General features: G+C 52.3%; 1 protein-coding gene across 1 annotated transcript in view; it reads left to right on the top strand.

Annotated features, from left to right (window-relative positions):
- The window catches only part of VAV2 (vav guanine nucleotide exchange factor 2), a 124,896-nt gene that overhangs the window by 79,660 nt on the left and 26,147 nt on the right, over nt 1-19,089 (top strand). The window contains exons 4-5 of the mRNA XM_066201608.1: nt 9,912-9,980; nt 18,430-18,532. Coding sequence (XP_066057705.1) covers nt 9,912-9,980; nt 18,430-18,532 — 172 coding nt within the window. The remainder of the gene's footprint in view (nt 1-9,911; nt 9,981-18,429; nt 18,533-19,089) is intronic.

Below are 19,089 nucleotides of genomic sequence, written 5' to 3'. Positions count from 1 at the left end.
CAGCTCTGCTGGAACAGAAAATGCTGTCACTCCTTTAGCTGGAAAATAGAACAGACTAGAAATGAATTCTATAATTCCAGGAAAATACACTCCTGGGAGTGTTCCCTCCCACCTCGCTGTGCCCTGCAGCCACAGGGCCCTGCCTTTGTCCATTGCCGCATCTTCTTCCCTTTAAATTAGGTGATTTCTTCCTGCACCATCACCAGCCCCTCAGTGACAGAAACTAATCTCAAATGAATTAATCTGAATTAATCTGATCTTGTGGGAACCAGCAGCAGCTCTGACTCCCTGAAGGGACTGCTCACATCAGCCACCCCTCAGCTCATTGGGGTCCATCCTCTTCCCTCTTCCCAGTGCTTCCACTGGAAGTGGGAAAAATCTTCTTGGCTTAGGCACAGTGCTTAAAAGCATGGTAAATGCAGTGAAATTCGGATGCTGGGTGGGTTGTATGGCCTTCAGCCCCACAGCAGGGACGTGGCTCTCCTCCAATCCCTATTTTAGGGTGTGAGGATCAGGATCACGCAAATGAAGAGTGAAATAAATCCCAGACCCCGTTACTTGTCCTTAAATAAGTCTTGTGATGTGGAGAAAAAATAAAAATCAACCTTGTGTGCTGTTCAGTGAAAAAAAAAATAAATTAAAAATCACTCTTTCTGTCTTAATAATTTCTGGCTACAGGAACCTTGGCAGAGGAGCCCTGTTTCCCAGAGTCCTGCGGATAGCTATCAGGACAGCTCTGTGGAGATGACAGTGTCTCTTCCAAGAAACAAGCAGCAAAACCAGGGCAAAAACCTCGATCCTGAAGGCAGTGTTTCGCTTGCAATGTGCCTGATGTGCAGCAGTTGTGGCTACAGCCCTGCTGTCCCCATCCCAGGGCTGCTCCCAGAAATCCTGCAGGAAGCAGGCTCTGTGCTCATGGGATGGGAACCTTTTGCTGGGATTTTGATGCCTCTGCTGTCCCAGAGGGTGGTACACAGGGACGAAGAGCAGATCCAGGAGAGGGGATTTATTTAATTGTTACTGGTTCTCATCCTTCCCTCCATCTTCTTGGAGGACTGTCAGAGCTTCCAGGGAGAAGTTCCACTGTGCTCCGTGCCTGGCTGTCCCTGAACAAGGAGCCCTTTTCATTATCCAGCCAGGATTTTCCACTGCAGCCCTAATTCCGTTAGCCCATTCCCACGCTGACTGGCCCTTCCCGGGCAGCCTGGAGGATCCTGCAGCAGCCTGGCCTTTGCACAGGGATGTCGTGCAAAGCTTTCTCCTGTGCTCTGCAGCAAGAGTTTTCATTCCCTTTCTGAGTTTTAATTCCCTCCTCGAGTTTTCATTCCAAGTTTTCTTGAGCAAACTCAGCTCTCTGGAGGACAACAAGACTTCTCGTTGCAGGTTTCTATAAACCAGGGTTGTAATTATTTTCTTAAGGCTTTTTTTCTTTTTTCCTCTTTTCCCTTAAGACTTTCCTGCCACAGCCACGACTGCTCCCTGCTGCCTGTGGCACATCCTGGCGTCCTCTGGGTTCCATCACCCACCTCGAGCTCTGGGGGCTGAAAGCGAGCTCTGAGCAGAGCAGGGGGCACGTGTTTATTCATCTCCCTGAGATCTGTGTTTTTCCTGGAAGCAGAGTTCTGCAAGCAAAGCAGGGGGGAGGTTCAGGAACGTTGGCTCGTGCTGCCTGCTTGCATTTTTAATGCGCGCACGGCAAAGCCCGGCTGAGAACGGGGCTTGCATGCTCGGGGCCCTTTATGGAGGCCCTAAATCTGAGCAAATCCTCCCTGGATGAGCTGGACCTCTCGGTGGCTCTCCTCAGAAGGCACCACAGTTAATAAAAGGGAGTTAAAACCGTTTGCAGATGGGCAGGAGGGCGAGGCCTGGTTGTCACAGGAGGTTTTCTCTCGCAGCAGCGGTGGCGGAGCTTTGGCTGGGCTGTGCAGTGAAGGACACAGGGATGAGTTTTCCCCCCCCTGGGGCCAAGGCAGGACCCCTTTGGGTCAGCTGGAAGAAAAGTGACCAGTGCAGGTCCAGTGGGAGTGGCTGCCAGGGCTGGGCTGCCCGTGGAATGGCAATCTTGGCCATCCTGTCTCTGTTTTTTGGGAACAGGTATCCCAGAAAAGCTGTGACTGCTCCATCCCTGGAAGTGTTCCAGGCCAGGCTGGATGGGGCTCTGAGCAACCTGGGATAGTGGAAGTTGGATTAGGGAGGTTGGAACGAGATGATCCTTATGGTCCCTTGTAATCCATTCCCACCTCCACAGTGCAGACAGAGGGGAGAGAAAAGCTCAGCACTGGGTTTAGCCCAGGTCAGAGCCACCTCCAGCACATTCAAGGCAGCCAAATGAGTTCCAGGATCCTGCCTGCAGTGAGGACCGATCCAGAGGAGAGCTCCCTGCAGCCCCTGCCTGCTCCAGGGCTCATCCCTGCTCCCCTTGGCCCAGGGAAAGCGTCAAACGGGCTCCAAATGAGGACTGCAGCACTGTCAGCCCCGGAGGTTCCGTGCCTAACGGCTTGCCAATAATATCAGGATGTGTGTGCAGGAGGAGGGATGGGGAGGGAGAGGCAGAGCAGCATTCCTGGCAGGAGGTGCCCAGGGGGCACAGGGAGCCGGACCTGCCACCCCTGCCCTGCCAGACTTGTGTGTCTGTGACCCCGGTGTGTGTCACTGGCTGATCAGGAAATTCCTCGGTGATTCCAGTTCGGAATTGAACCGGGAGTTTTGTCCAGGTTTCATGACTTTAATCGGTTTCCCCGTCTGTCTGAGCCCCACTGCGGTGTGGGGTGACCCTGTAAAAAGGGCTTTGTGATTCCACCAGCAAACCCCACTCCTTGCAGAAGATGTGGTGGCACAAGCTGGAGCTGATCAGGATGCTCCCCTCGCTGTCCTGAAGGAGAGGAGGGAGACGGGGGAAGATTTTTACAGCGTTTTTGAGGATCCTGCGGCGTGCTGGTGGCTTCCTGAAGATCAGATTTGGTGTCTGCTCCCCCTGCCCCCGGGGATGGGTGGCGAATCCAGCTGGGTGTGAAAATAGCAAGCAATTAAAGGCGCTAACAATTAAGTCCTCAAGTGTCTTCTGACGAGGAGGTTGTTAGGGCACCTCTTCTCCTGCAGGTTGGTTTTACAAGGACTGTTTTATTCCCTGCCAGCGGCTCCCTGGAATTGCTCTCTGCCCATTATTCTTTTACTGCCGTTGTGTTTTCCCTTGTACACGCTTTAAGTGTTGCTATAAAATGGATGGAGGAGGCTGTGGGAGGATCCGCGTCTGGAAATAGGAGCAGTTACTGTTCAGAGCCCTCCTGGAGCTGGGACCACTTTTGGGGCTGGTCACCAGCACAAACCCAGAGGAGCTCAGCACAAACCTCACAAGCAGGAGGCCAGGTGGGGGTTGTTCCTTGTGACACCACCAAACCTTTAGGAGCCACCACGAAGCTCCTGGGTTTGTTGATCAGCAGAATCCTTGGCTGAGAAGCAGCTCCTTTCCCACTTAAAAAAAAGGAGGAAAAAAAAAAAAAAGAAAAAAAAAAAAGAACGTTCTTAACACATTTATTTTGGCAAGTTTGTATCCTCACACAGAGCCTGCAAAATATCCCTGACATGTTTTCCTGCACGGCTGCTTTGCAGGCTGGGGGGATGTGAGGTCACCCCGTGAGCATCTGCTCCCAAAGCGAAGGCGCTTCTCTGGCCCCCTCCCCAGCAGCAGCTTTGCCCGATGAAGACACAGCTCTGAGTGAGCTCAGCTCTGCTGGCCGGGCTCAGCCGGGGCGTGCTGGGCTTTGGGCTCACTGCTGTGCCACTTTGGGCTCACTGCTGTGCCACTTTGGGGTCACTACTGTGTCACTTTGGGGACGCTGTTGGGCTTTGGGGTCACTGCTGTGTCACTTCGGGGACACTTTTGGGTTTTGGGCTCACTGCTGCGTCACTTTGGAGACACTGATGGGCTTTGGGGTCACTGCTGTGTCACTTTGGGGACGCTGTTGGGCTTTGGGGTCACTGCTGTGTGACTTTGGGGTCACTGCTGTGTCCCTGCTCCTCAGCTTTGCCCACCTGGTGCTTCCCTCAGGCTCCCCCTGTGTCACTTCCCACCCTCTGGGACATGTCCAGCACCTCTGGTCGTCTTCCCAAAACACAGCTCTTGCCCCAAGGATGCTCCAAGGATGGAGAAGGGCTTCAGGCTCAGCTGGTCCAAAAATAGGGGACCTGGGAAGTTCCCAGCACTGGGGGTTGGGGACACCGCCATGGGCTGTGCCTGGAGAGGGGCACTGGATGCTCTGGGACAGCCCTGCCCTCTCTGCAAATCACTGGGGAGGGGAATCCTGCTGGCCCTTGGAATGGGCTGCTTGGAGCTGGTTTGTGCTGCACACTTGGGCCCCTCTTGGCTGGGATGTGCTGGTGGTGCTTTCCCTGCAGACGGCACTGCCGCAATCAGGCAGGAAGGTCCGTTTTGGTGAATATTTATTTACACTGGCACACGTTTCATGGGACGGCAGCTGCTCAGGTACAGCTGAGGAACTCAAGTGTGCTGAAAGATCTCCTTGTGCGGCTTTGCTGGGAGTTAAAAACAGGGATTTCAGGATTTGTGTTTGCACCAGGTGTTCTCCAGTGTCAGGCAGGGGATGTTGTTGGATGGGATACATCCCATTACTGAGGCAGTCATTCCCTAGTGGTTGGTTGTGCTGTCACCCCACAGGGTTTGGATCTTTTTGTTTTATTCCTTTCTTTTCAAGAAAGACATTTCTGGATTTCCCCTTTTGATTTTATCCATCTGTTCTCTCCAATGTGGAGCTGAAGTGAGGAGAAAATCCTCCCTCTTGCTGGAGCGAGGCACTGCAGCACGAGGGGGGTTTTAAAAACGCGATAACGTGTCGGAACATAAAATTATACGAGCTGTTATTTTCTTGTCTTCTCATCTCCAGAAAGGCTCAGCTCAGGTTGGGGCTGAGGAGAGAGTGGGGCCTGCAGCTCACCCTTGGGCTCCCCAGCAAAATCATCATCACCACCATCATCATCATTTTTTGTGTTACTGGTGACGTAACTCGCTCTTTCCCCACTGAATTTCCATCAGAATTAATCTTGTGAGAATTTCTGCGAGTTCCAGACCACAAAAAGAAGACAGCAAAACCGTCATTTTTCAGAGGACTTGTCTAAAATTTGGCGCCGCGCGAGGTGCTTCTTTCCAGGGATGAGTAATGTGGCAGAAAAGTGTGATTTTAATTCAATTCAGCAGCTTTTGGTATGCTCTGATGTGTCTTGTTCTACACGGGGAGAATGGATTCCGTTCTGCTTTATATAAATGGATTTTTGGGGGGTGCATTAATAGTCGGGTTTTTGTCTTGTAGCACTTGACCAACATCATTGCCTGACGCTGCCCACATTTCACAGGTGGAAATTTTGGGAACCAAAGCTTGGACGAGCTGCCTGGGTGGAGGGCAGGGCTGGAGAGGCAGCTCCAGGTCACCTCTTGGGAAATTAATGCTGCTTTAATCTGCCTAATTCCCTGAAGACAATGAGGGAAGCGTTTTCAGTGGTGTGTAAAAAAGTCTTGGGAAAAATACATGATTTTCTTTGGGCAGCTCCAGGAGTGCTCAGGGTGGTGGGCCCAGGGTTCCGGAACTGCTGGCTGGCAAGGGGGAACAGTCACAGGAATGGGGTGATCCTCAGTGATTTGTCTTCCTGGAGTAAAAGAGGAGGAAAAGGAGAGAAGGGGAAGGTTGGAGGTGCCAAAACGATGTGCTGGGAACAGCCAAAGTCTGAAATTTTGGGATTGAAGCCGCATTAAACCTCAGCAGTGGGACACAAAGACTTTTCTGGAAGCCTGGGAGCTGTGGGGCTGAGAACCCCACTCCCAAACTGCCACGGAAACACAGCCTGAAGCCTAAAATGTTGGTGAAATCAGTGTCCTGTGGGTTCTCTGGGGGTCTGGACACCCTGCCAGCGCAGCTGGGAGTCCTGCAGGGCGTCGTTTCAGACTGCGGACCCCACACCATGGAAATATTTTCCTGCCAGGAGGGTTCAGGCCATCCCAGCAGAGCTGCAGAAGCTCCTTTCTTCCCCTCACTGAAGAAATCCCTCGCAGAAGGGACGGCAGATGGGAGCAGCTCAGGTTTCCCGGGTGTCACACACTCCACCTGCTTTTTAAAACACTCGAGTGTTATCCCTGGACTTAGGAAAACAGGGGGGGGGGATTATCCTGCTGGTGCTGGGAGGGGGCAATCCCCCTCCAGAAAGGGATAAATCGCCTTCTTTAGACTCCTGAGGGTGTTTGCACGAGTCGGGAAAACTTCCTTGCAGGTCTGCCTGACAAACCATCTCCACCGAGAGCAGCCTCAAAGCTCCTTGGGATGGAGCGCCCCGAGTGGGGCATTTCCTCCCCTCTCTGCCTCTCATCAGGCTTGCTGGTTTTTGACCCCAAGAAATCAGAGTGAAGACTGGGAAAAAATGCTAAATAAACCGTTCTGGGTCCTCCCTGCTCTGTCCCACGTAGGTTTGAGGCCAAGATGCTGCTGCACAAAAGGATCAGCCCTGACCCTCTGCTCCCTGCGGAGGTGAGGACTTGGCTTCAGTTGCTAGGACAAGGCAGCCCAGATGCCGAAAGAGGCTCATAAATAAATAAACCTCCCTGTTTATTGCTGTTAGAATTGCAGCCTACCTGGCTCTTCCCGTTAAATAATTCAGGGGAAAGAGCAGCCAGGCAGCGCTGAGAGATTCCCTGTGCAGGGGTGGACGGTGAGGATGTGGTGCGGGAGGGATCGCGGGGCAACCTGAGAGCAAGGGAGGGCTTTGTTTTGTGTTTTTTTTTACATCAAGTGCCTCGTGAAATATTAATTGATTGTCCCTGTGGCTGGCTCTGCCCGTGCCCCGTTTGCAGGGAGCTCTGTGAGATCCCAGGAAGTGGCCAAAATGTTTTTGTGAGATCAAGGGGGTGCTTTGCATCCACATGTCAGGAAGCGTCGTGTGCTGTAAGTCCTGCCCTCCAGAGGAGCGGCTCACTCTAAACTCCGTAACAAATCGCTCGGTCTTTTCTTCCCTTCTCTCGCCTAAAACAAACACATCAGATCGATCCCGCTTCCCTTCCCTGCTTTGATCTCTGGAGTGCTGTGGGGTTTGTGCGTGGAGGAGTCTACTTGGGGAGCTTTGTTATCTCTGAGGAGCCCGTTCCAGCCCCGTTTGATGGCACTGGGGGCTTTTGCTTTTCATCTGAGCGGGCTGGGGCTCGCGGCAGCCCGGGCACGGGCTGCGAGGATGAGTGGCTCAGCAGGTGCTTTTTGCATGGTGGTGGAGTAAAAAAAACAAAAAAAAAACCCCAAAAAAGAAGGTGGTGCTTAGCTAAAGATCTGAAATAAGAGACATTTTCAAATGAATTTTAATAAACTGGGGACCTCTGCACATCTGTTGGGTTTCAGTGGACTCAGAACACTCGTTACTGTTGGGCATTCCCTGCCGTACTCTGCTCCCGCACGAGAAGTTGCAATGTGCCTGGAGGTCTTGAAGAATTCCCCAGGGAATCCAGAGCTTTTAGATCTTTTGACTGACGACATTTTAACTCGTTTTAGCAAAAAGAAAAAGACGCAGGGATTGGTCCCAAACCAGGTGTTTGCTGTTGGGGAGCTCGTGGCTGGGGAAGGTGCAGCACCTTCACCCACCTTGGTGGAGATGCTGCTCCCTGCGTGGCTGGGGCCAAGGGCGTCATCTGTGGGAAGGTTCTCAGTGAAAACCCTGTGCTTGTGAGAAATACTGGCTTAAAAGATCTCCCAGCCGGCTTTTCTTTGTGCTGCCTTGCTAGGGATCTCCTGGGGTGTCTGTCACCACCACATCAAATCCGTTTCTGCTGCCAGGTGTGTTCAGTGACAAAAAAAAAAATAAAATAACCTAAATGGATGTGGAAGGGAGCTTAAGTCAAAAGTAGGGAGATGTTTCAAACAGTGGCTGTTGGTAGAGCTAAATTAAATTGTACTGTTGCACTTAGAACTCCTGGGGAAGAGCAAGGGGTGAACAAAGGGAAAACCCAAGGCTTTGTCCAAGAAACTGCCCTTCAGCTCCGGATTTTGGATGGTTCATTTAGTGATCCTCACCCTGGTGTGACTTCTCCCTCTAATTGCGTTCTCTGAGTCCTTATTTAGCCATTAGCTGCCACTGCAGGGACACAGGTTATTAATTCCTCCCCTGGCCTGACTTTCACTCTGGGCCTTCACTGGCGGTCAAGGTGAAGCTGGGAGGGCCAGGCGAGCTGCATCCCCGTGAAACTCTGATTAGAAAATACTTTTTTCTCCCTTTTCTGCCTCCTTGTCTTACTTGGGGGATTGTATCAATTACACCTCACGCCCAGATTTATGGCTGGAGACGTGTCCATGTGATTTTAATATTCTTTATGGCTCTTTTTACTCCTTTCTCCCCAGCGTGGCGAGCGCTGGGGAAGGAAAACAGTCAGAGATCAAGAGCAGAAGATGCACGTAAAAGAAAGGAGCTCGTGCCTTGCGGTGGATTTGTTTTCTATTGTTGTAACGAGTGGTGTTTAAACAGAGGTCACCTCTGAGTTCTGCCTTCTTGCCAGAGCTTTGCATCCCTTGCTTCTTCCCTCCCTCCCGTGTTGCCACTTTGCATGTGGATGTGGTTGGGCACACCTCGGGTGCTCCTCGTTGCAGCTGGGACAGCTGGAATTGTCCTGCTCCATGGCTGGGGTCACCACAGCTCTTTCCCCTCCTGGACTCACCCCCTGGTCGGGGTTTTAACTGAACTCCCTGCAGGTCTCAGCGCTATTTCAGAATGCTCGGTCTGGAGCTGCTCACCGAAGGAAGGCTGAGGTGTAGCAGGGGAGAGAAAGCAAATTAATCCCGGTGAAAGGATCCAAAAATAGCAAATTCGGGGGCTAACCAGGCCGTGTGTTAAATCTTTCAGGAGAGGCAATCTATCATGGGCAGGGAGGGCGGGAGGGGAGAGGAGGTAATTGCTCCTGAGGGCAGTTAGAGGTTCACATGTAGGAACCTCTAACTTCTAACTGTAGGAGCTTTGCTCCTCCGTCAGTGTCCCATCCCTGTGGTTCACAGCCTGGACAGCCCCAGGATGCCCAGGAGGGCTGGGCAGAGCTGCCCTGCTGCCACCCCTCCGTGTCCCTGTGCTGGGGCTGGAGCAGGGCTGGCTGTGCCCGTGGGGATGCCCAGCACAGCTGTGGCCATGAGGTGCATCCAGCCCCACCAGAGCCACGGCCCAGCCTGGCCCTGTGCCAGCAATAATACGTGGGCTTTAATTAAAACAGTATTTTTTCATCTCCCTCTTACATTGTTTGGTTATTGCTTCGGAATGAGCCAAGGAATTCTTGTATTCCCCCCACTCCCTCCCTCGCTCTTTTAATCTGCTTTCTCCCCTCCTTTCTTTCTGCCCTTTTGGTGTCCTTTCCCTCCTCTCCAGGGGTTTTACTTTTTTCAGCTGTCACCAAGTTGTTCACGTGAGGAAGCCTGGGGTTCATGAGGACTCATTCATTCCAGTGGGGTTGATCCAGTGGGAAGCAGCTCAGGGTGCCCAGCCCTGCCTGGCCAAGCAGGGAAGGAGCTCACAGGTAGAAAGGCTCCATCACTAGAGGAGAAAAGTATTTCTCCATCCCAAAAAATCCAGGCTGGAATTATGATTCCTGAGTTGTTGGTGCAGCACCAGCTCAGCAGGGAGAAGGCTCAGAGGTGCTGTCAGGCCATGCAGCTCCTCATTTTGGTGTTGCCCTGTGTGCTCAGTCACCCTCCCCGCCTGCATTCTTGCCCTGCCCTGCCAGCTCTGCCCCCGGGAAGCAGCAGACGCGGTGTCGTTCTGGGACAAAACTGGATCAGCAGTGAACATTTCGTGCTGCTCAGCAGGATGCTCAGGGCTGGGCTGAGTTCAGGGGCTCTGCTGTGAGGGGTGAGGCACCAGTATAACCCTGTCATTCCTTTCCTTCCCAGGCCCTTCCCTTCGGAGGAGACCACGGAGAATGACGATGACGTGTACCGGAGCTTGGAGGAGCTGGCGGAGTGAGTGGCCTCACCTTCTCCTGGGAGGGGAAAAGTTGCCCTGGGCTTCCAGCAAAGGCAGATAAAGTCTGACAGCGGGGTTGAGAGAGCCAGGACGGCTGCTTTGATCCCTTGGCCAGGAGATTTTTGTGCTCTGACAAAAGTCCATCTTTTCCTCATATAAAGCCCCGGGAGATGTCACTTTTAATCAGGTTGAGTTGATGAGTGGCTCGGTGGGGGGTGAAAGGGGCCAAGCCCAGGGGATCCCCCCCTCCTCCTAAATCCCAAAACCCTGGGACATAACTCATCCTCTGAGGTGATCCAAGCCAGCTCTGGGAGTGAGGTACCCATTGTTAGCAGTGCTGGTTCCCCCCATGGCATTTTTTGGGTGCTGGCACATGGAGCAGCATCCCCCAGGTGTGATTTTGGACCTCACCAGTTGGTCCTGGAGCAGTCAGAGAATAGTTTGGTTTGAAAAGAACCTTAAAGACCATTTCATTCCACCCCTTTGCAGCAGGCAGGGACACTTTTCACCAGCCCGCCTTGCCCTAAGCCCCATCCAAGCTGCCCTTGGACAATTCCAGGGTTGTCACATCCACATCCTGCCGTGACACCCATCCTGCTTGTCCTTGGTGGGACGTGGGGTGATGCTGCTGCTGTCTCTGTCTGTGTTTATCTGTTTTTTTTTTTTTTTCTGCCTGTGGTGATGATGTAACAGGCTTTTAAAATCAACCTTGAGCTACAGCACACACGGCTGAAGTGCAGGCACTATTGGAATTCGATGGCAGCGTTCCCATCGAGCCAGGGTTTTGCTTATGGAGTGCAGTCTGCTACATGTGGAGGGGATGGACTGCATGGGTGGATGTGTGGCTTTGTGCAGTTAAATATTATTGTTCCACGACATAAATAATAAGTCTCCTTAATCCAATGAGTTCCTTATGGCTTCAGTTATTACAGAAGTAAATCATAAATTACCAGCGGAGGGAATGGAGTACCCTGGAATTCCCTGCTTGCTGTTGGCTCCCAGCAGCTGCAGTTTAATAAGATTTTAACTAAGAAAGGGATCCTTTCAAAAAATAGCAATTTTTGTGCCCCCTCTCCAAAAGTTGTCAAAACCCCTTTGATATTGGGGTTTAAAACGCCTGTTTCTCACACACAGATGTGCTTTTAATTGGAGAGAGGTTTGTGTGGGGACAGAGTGCTGGTGGGGATGGCAGTGCTGGCCTAGAAAGGGTGGGTTTGGGGTGCTGCACTGGGTTATTTGATGCTGGACGTGGGTTCCCAGCTATAAGTCTGCTTAAGGAGGACAAGGTGTCCAGTTGGGAGCTTCCCAAACTGTTCCTTGTCCCTTGGCCACAGGGGCTGTGATGCCCATCAGATAACTCGGAGGTTTATTTCTACTGATTTCCCTGTTCTGTCCCAGATCTCCAACTTTTAACTTTCCCCATGTTCTCCCATTCTCTGCAAAATCCTCTTTTTTTTACACCTAATTTAGGACTCGTGGAGGAAAGGCATGCTGAGACCAGCAGAGATTGCCCAAATTCCTTCATCCAGACCTGCCCTCCCAGTGCACCTACAAAACGGTGTCAGAATCCACCCTGGAGCTGTAAAAACCCCAAAAACTTCCCAGAGAACCCCTCAGCACGAGTGCTGCTGCTCCTGCTGCCTGCAGCACAACAGCAACAGTGCCCTTTTCTCCCTTGGAGCAGGGAATTCTGACTGGAAAGGTGCCAGTCCCAGTGGTGTGCCCCGAGCCCTGGCAGCCTGTGGCACCCATGAGAAAAGCTCTTTCTTAGCTCCTGCCCTCTCCAAACAAGCCCAACAAGGGCAGCATTCACTGCTGGGAATGATTCAGTCCATCCAGCGCCTCTGCCTTTCGTATTGCTGATGATCCAGCAGCCTTGGGAAGACGTGGCTGCGGCCAAAAAGGATTTTTTTTTTTCATTTTTGGAGGCGAGGAAGCGATTTCCACGGCAGGCAGGGAAAGGGCCCAGTGTGTGGAGGGAGCTGCTCCAGCCCTGCCTGTAAAACCAGCAGGAATTTGTCACCTCAAGGTGCCACTCTGCTGTCCCCAGAGTCCTCAGAGGGATGAGGGTGAGTGAGGAGGGACAGCCCTGGTGGGCTCTGTGCCACCCATTCACCCTGGCAAAGAGGAATCCCCAAACGGGAGCTCTCTCTGGGTGTTGTGCTGTCGGAGAAAGAGCTCAGGATAAACACTGAGTTGGTTCTAACAGGACATTTTGGGGGCTGGTAAATGAAGGGGTTTTTCCGAGAACGTCGGAAAGTTTCAAGTGTAAGTACTTAAGTGGAGTAGTTTGGTGTCCCCAGGCTGAGATTTTGAATTCCTCTGCTGCAGAGCCTTTAAAATATGAACATATTTGTGATGGAGGTGGTGATCTGGGGAGCAGAAGGAACCAGGCTCTTTGTCCTTGTTGCCCCCATGATGTTCTAAAGAGTGAGAACCTTAATCCTGAACTCTCCCAGCACGGAGGAGCTGTGGGACAAAAACCAGGGCCAGGGATTGCAGGAACAACTGTGTGTGCAGTCATGGGGCAGCCACAGGGTTCTGGCGTGTTTAAAGGATGTTTAAGCCTTGATGACCCCATTGTGCTTTCACCTTTGGGGCGTTGCAGGGATTAATCCCAGCTCCAGACAGATTCCCCAGCCAGCAGATCAAGGCACGTAATTGCCTGGAAACAGCTATTTAGTTTAAAAAAAAAAAACCAAAACCGAACAATTGGTGATGGGTAGGGGAAGGGAAGCTAAAAGGCCATCAGGGGAGCTGTGAGGTTCTCAAATTCCCTGTTTTCAGCCCTCTGGCCCCTGGGTTTGCTGTGCCCTGGGCCAGATGGCAGCTTGCAGCCAGCCCGGGCAGATGGCAAGGGCCGCTCGCATCGCAAGCGGGGCCCGATCAATGCTGTGAGGAGCTGCAGTAAAGGGACAATTGGCCTCTGCTGCCTGATTTATTCCAGCCTGTCCCATGCCAGACCCTGGAGCAGCCTGTTTGGGGGGAGCTGGTCCATGAAATGAGCTGGGTTTTGCAGCAGCAGCAGCGTGTGGGTTCGTGCTCTGCAGCCTGTGCCCTGCATCAGGGACGTTTCAGTGACCCTTGTCCCCAGGATGCTCCTGCAGATCCCCAGGGATGGGAGCTGCTGCTTCCCACATGGCTGTGGCTGTCAGGAGGCAATTATCCACCTTGCTGCCCTGCCAACTGCTTTTCCCTCCCCCTTTATGGCTCTTTCAGCTGCCCCAAACCATCCCGGTAGCTCAGAGTAATACTTAACATTTCACCTAAATTTTCTCCGCTGCCACTTAAGCTCTCTCCAGTTATTTTGTCTCATTAAATTTATGAGAGCGATTAATCCTGGCCCCCTTTACAGCCCCAGAGCCTTCTTTATGATGAGCCTTCTCCACTTCATGGCACCGTCCCTCTGCAGTGAACAATTAGGTAGATTACACAGGGCAGGTTTTGGGTTATTTGTTGGCTGTTTGAAGGATTCAGAGTCAGGCAGAAGTTCTATGAAGAGTTTGATGTGAAGCATTTAATTTGCATAACTTTTACCTTTTTTTTTTTTTTTTTCCCTCTTCTGAAGATAATTGGTTTTGAGGAGAGGAGTTGTAGTGTTGCATAAAGGACCAAAAAAGTGTTTTAGGCAAAGCAGGGCCCCACCAAAGCTTACCCCTGGAGAGGTTTGTCCCACAGCTCAGTGTCAATGTCCCCTGCTCTTGTTTGGAGCTGCAACTCACTGGGAATTCATCCCTAATGAATTTATTGGCATAATTGTGTATTCCCAAACTTTCCATCCTGGAGAAGGGGGGAAGGAGATCTGCTAGGCCACAGTTTCTCAAGCGGTTCCTCTTCTGGGCTCAGCTTCTTGCTGAAGTCTCTCCTGCTTGCCTCACTAGTGTCACCAGCACTGCCCCCCTCACGTCTTCCAAAATATTGCTGTGATCAGCAGGACTTCTCAAATGCATTAAAAAGAAAGTAACGAGCGCATGAGCCAAGGTGAGATGATAAGTTAGCTGCCACTTTTCTCATTATTTCTGCTGTGTTGGACAAACCAGGCACAACAGCCCCTCAAATAAATGGCTCTGTGGTGCAGGGCACTTGAGCCAGAGCCCTTGTAAATGTGTCTGTCCTTCTGTGTCACTGGTATTGATTTTTACACATCCTGCTTGGGCCATTTCTGGGATCCCGTTGGTCGCTGTAACTGTGTGAGGCTTTCCCTTGGGATCAGAATGTCCCATTTGGGATGGGGAATGTAAGACCCGAGCAGAATAAATGGGAAAAAGGCTCCTGCTGCTATTTCCAGACCAGTGTCTCCATCCAAATCCAATCTGAGCAATTAAATCCCTGCAAGACCTCGAGCCCGGCAGCTGCACATCTTGCACTCCCTTGCCCTGAAACCTCAGCCTGCCAGATGTGCTGCAAATTTAGGGGTTCTGCAGAATGAGGGGGTTGGCTGGAGGAACCCCTGAATGAGGGGGTTGGTTGGAGGAACTGTGTATTTATAGCTGTGAGAATGAGAAAGTGGGGATTACTGGGACGGACTGGAGCCTCACAGCTGCCTCAGAGACCCTGCAGATGCACTCCCAGCCTGGAGCTGTGGTGGCTCTGAGGTCTTCTGGCTCTTAATCCTGGTCATAGGACTGGAAATTTGGGGTTGTCTCTTGGTTGTCTTATTTTAGCTCCTTCTGTCCCCTCCTGCTCTTTTCTTTTGCTGTTCCTGGTGGTTCTGCCTCTTCCCTCAGCGTGGTTTGGACGGAGTTTTGGTGTGGTGGGTTTGTCATGAGGGTTTGTCCTTGCATTCTTGAGGCTGGTACAAACTCATCAACTTCCCACAGCAGCTTTTATGGCCCTGAAATGCATCAGAGCTTCCCCACTTACCCCCAGTGTCATTGCAAAGGTGATGTGCAGGGTTCCTTCAGCCTGCTGGGCCTGCTGCATGTCCTTTATTGGGGCATCACAGACTGCCTGTGCCCATGGCCCCTTCCAGCCCCACCATTCTGTGGATTTATGGACTTTCCCCTTCCCTTTCCCTCTCTCCAAGGCAGAATCCTGGCTCCAGTCCCTCTGTTCTGGGAGCTGCTCCTTGGCAGAGCTGCTGCCTGCCCGGGTGGGTGTTAGTGCAGAGCAGGCACTGCCAGCGAGGCAGAGCTCAGCCAAAAGCATTGTTTTTGCCTGAAATTGCCTCAGATATGAAAAGCTTTATTCATTATCAGCTTTTCTGGCTCGGCAAGATGCTGCCGGCCCCAAAGCTGGTTACATCCACCCTAATAACAGTGATTGCAAATGCTGGTGTTCGCTCTGAAGGGCGGCTGAAATCCCTTTCCTAACCCCAGAGCTGTCAATGAATCTCCTAATCCGAGCAGTAGATCACAGGCTCTGATACCCACGGGTAACTCGCAGACTCTGCTGCTTTTATTGAAGGAGTAAATTGCTTTTCTTTGTGAGGAGCGAGGTGATCTGGCTTTCCTTGCTCAAGTTGTTCCGTCTGCCCGTGACACTCTTGGGGTGCTGAATTTATTGCCTGAATTCAGTGTGTCCTGGGGTTTCCACCGGCTAAAATCATCCCAATCCCTGTTCTAAGGACAGGAAGGGTGCGCATTTTCAACTCTGCGGGGACAGGTGAGGATCAAAATGTACAAAGCAGAGGTGTCAACATCTGTGGGGCACGGCAGGAGCTTGGCTGCTCCTGGGTTGCTCCAGGAGAGGCTGATCCTCGTGGTTTACTGCGCTCCATAAAAACTGCCAGCCTCTGGTGTTTCTCAGGGATGCACTGAGAATGTATTTTAATAAATAACAGGCTGCTGGACGATGGTGGTGTTGTAATACTGCCACGGCTGTCGGGTTTGAGGCGCTCTGGTGCATCTCCCCAAAGCTCTGGAGTGGAGGTGTCTTTCCAGGTGTCCCCAGGATGTGGGAATAGTTCCTATTTTTTTTTTTTTCACCCAAAACCAGAAATCGGAGTAGAGCAACAGAAAGGGGTAGAGCAGCGAGGCCCAGCCCCTTCATTAGAGGAGTGGGAGCTGTCAGGTGCTGTCAGGACGTCTCCCCATGTGGTGGGTGCAGCGTTTGTGTCCAAGGGCTGTTGGCACTTCTGTGGGGAAATCTGCTGGGATGTCCCTCGGGAGGCATTTCTTTCCTGGTGGCCAGGCCTTGGGGCATCCATCCTTCTCCAGTCTCTGCCCACAACTGAGCAAAACCCATCTGGCACTTGGGGACTTGGCTTAGGGGTGACTGTGGTGGTGCTGGTTGAACCAGATGTTCTTGAAGGTCTCTCCCAACCCTGATGATTCAGTGAAAGCCCCGTCAGCATCACGTGGATTTCTCCCAGTGTGTGCCCACCACGCTCCAGAGCTCCTGGCTTCTTGGGGAGGGAGAAAAGGAGACTTTGTCCAGGCTGGGAGCAGCAGCACCAGGCTGGGGACAGGCAGTGCCAGGCTCTGAGGCTTGGATGGGAGAGGAGTTCCAGGTGATGCTCAGGGACACCTCAGGGTGCCATCTTCTCCTCTGCACGTATCCCAAAGCAATTCCCGAGCTCTCCAGGGATGGGGATGTTCATCCCTCACTCCAAGCAGCCTCTGCTCCAGCAGCAGCACGGCCCCAGCCCTCTCCTGGTCGTGTCACACCCCACTGGGCTCCTGCTCACGACACAAACCCAACCAACACGTTCCCAAGAAGCCTCCAGCCGGGGAAAATGATGTATGGAGAGACAGCCAGCAACCCGAGAGGTGTGGGCAGGGAGATCCATCAGGAGCGGGGATTGACTGGCTCTGGATGAGGAGCAGAGCCCAGAATATAAATATTGGTGCAGATAATGACGGCGACGGCGACGCCTGCGAGGGGGAAGATGGATCACCAGCTATTAGTGGGCATTATTGCAGCAGCTGCAATGCATCACCCGGGAAGAACGGGATGGATACATCACGCCAGTGTATTTATTTAAAAATCCCCAAACTTTGATTAAATAAATCTGTTGGTGTAAATAGGAAGGGCTGTATTTAAGCAGGAGAAATGGAGTTTTTTTCCTCCGGGTTTTGCTGGCAGATGTGCTCTGCTGCTCCCTGATATATAACAGAGAGATGTTGAGTGTCACACTTGGAGCGCAGCTTTACACCTAAATTTATTTGTGTGTAATTAATACCCCTGTTGAAAGGACGCAGCTCGTAAAATATGCGAGCGCTGTTTGATATTCCAGCACTTCACACTGTCCTGATCCTGTGGGATTGACTTCAGTGGGAGCCGTTAGCAGCCAGCACCTGTAGATCTAAGCACTGGAATTATTGTTGTTAATTGCTGTTTAATACGGGCTGAATTTTCAAAAGTATTCCGAGGCTGAGGAGCCCCTGGGAGGGGTGTGAATGCTCAGATGATAATTAATTACTGAACACCATCACCTTTAGCACAGCCTGGGCACTACAGCTCTGGGATGCCTTTGAAGCCTGGGAGTGCAGGGGCAGCTCCAGAGTGACGGGGCTGGTCCTCAAAACGTGACATTTTGCTGCTTAATTTCTCTCTGCTGTAAATGTTGTTATTGGCCTCTGCCCACTGAGCTGAGTGTTTGATGAGGTTGCCTTATGGTGGTCAGGAGAGTCTCCTACTCCTGGGAGATGCTGGATTAAAAATCCCCCAGCTGCCCATCAGGGCAGGGATTGGGCTTTGTGGGAGTTGGTGCATCACTCAGATCACTGGATGCAGAGCATTTAAACCTGGATGGAATGCCCAGGGCTGGGTCCAGGCTTTGCTGTGGATCCTGCTGTTGGTTCATCAGGACTGGGATGTTTCTCCTACTGCTCAGAGGCATTGGATGAGTGTTCAATATCTGCTGCTGCTTGGAGTGGATCTGAGCTCCTGGCTGGGGGAAGGGGATGGTTTTTTCGGCACAAAGGAAACCTTTCAGTGAGGCAAAGCAAAATCAGATCAAGAGCAAACAAACGCAGAGCCTTAAGCAGACCAAAATGCAACCCTTAAAGTGAATTCTCTGAGCATGATATAAAGTCACTGATGTGAGAGCTGCTCCTGGTCCTGAAGAGGAGCTGAGGGGGAGGTTGTGGGCACCTTTGGAGCAGGTGGAGCTGGAGCTGGTGGCCCTGGTGGCTCAGATGGCCCTGCTGGGCGCTTGGCTGGCAGATCCATCTCAGCTTGGCCCATTAGTGCCGAGCAAAAGCGCAGCAGGGGAAGAGCTGGCAGCCCGTGGTGCTGTGGGCATCGTGGGCACGCCTGGCACAGGGCGCAGAGCAGTTCTTGGCTGTGATCCCCTCTCGTGTCGAGCAGCATTCCGCCTTTTCCAGCCTCCAGCGAGCGGAAAGAAACGTGCAGCAGGCACCGATCCGGGAAAAACCAGAGAGCATGGGCTGAGCACATGGATTTTCTCGTTGTGATCCTCCTCCCTCCTCGGTGCCTGATGAAGTGGCAGCGAACACCTCGTGGTTATTTATCCCTGACTCCTTCTCCCTCTCGTTGCAGCGAGCACGACCTGGGGGAGGACATCTACGACTGCGTCCCCTGCGAGGATGAGGGCGATGATATCTACGAGGATATCATCAGAGTGGAAGTTCAGCAGCCCATGGTAACAGCTCAGCTGCCTTTTTTACAGCTACACCTCGCTGGGAAGGGGAGGGAGGGGGCTCCTGAAAGGAAATAACTCGGTGCCACTGGCAGGTGATGCTGCAGGGAAGGGAATTGCTTTGAGTTGCGCCTCGAAACCGAGCGCTAAGAACGAACACAGCTGGGATCGCACCAGCCCAGAGGGGTTTTCTGAGGAGTTTCCCGGCCCAGCCTGTCATCTGCAGGAGTCTGGAGAGGAGGAAGGGAAAGGGAGACCTAACAAGCCCTAAAAGATAAGCTAAAAATAGGACTTTGGTGCTGGTGTCACTCCAGCCTTTCCCGGGAGGCTCCGCCTGCTCCGTCAGCCAGAGGTGCCGCCGGTATTTTTAGGTCGGGGTGACAGATCTGTGTGTGTGTGGGGGGGATCCAGCAGCTGTCTGTGCCTGCTGCTCCTGCCTGGATGGCTCAGAGCAGGGAGATGTTTACAACAGAGCTTTCTGGGGCAGCAGGGAGCCGTGTGGCATTGGGGACAAGCAGCCATCCCCGTTTGTCACCTCTGGAAAAAACAAGATTTTACGG

This window comes from Chamaea fasciata, unplaced genomic scaffold, assembly GCF_029207755.1.
Source record: "Chamaea fasciata isolate MVZ Bird 193981 ecotype frontalis unplaced genomic scaffold, bChaFas1.0.hap1 SCAF_20, whole genome shotgun sequence".
In the NCBI taxonomy this organism is placed as follows: Eukaryota; Metazoa; Chordata; class Aves; order Passeriformes; family Sylviidae; genus Chamaea; species Chamaea fasciata.
Note: the sequence above shows the minus strand (reverse complement) of the source record. Positions and strands in the feature narration are given on the sequence as shown.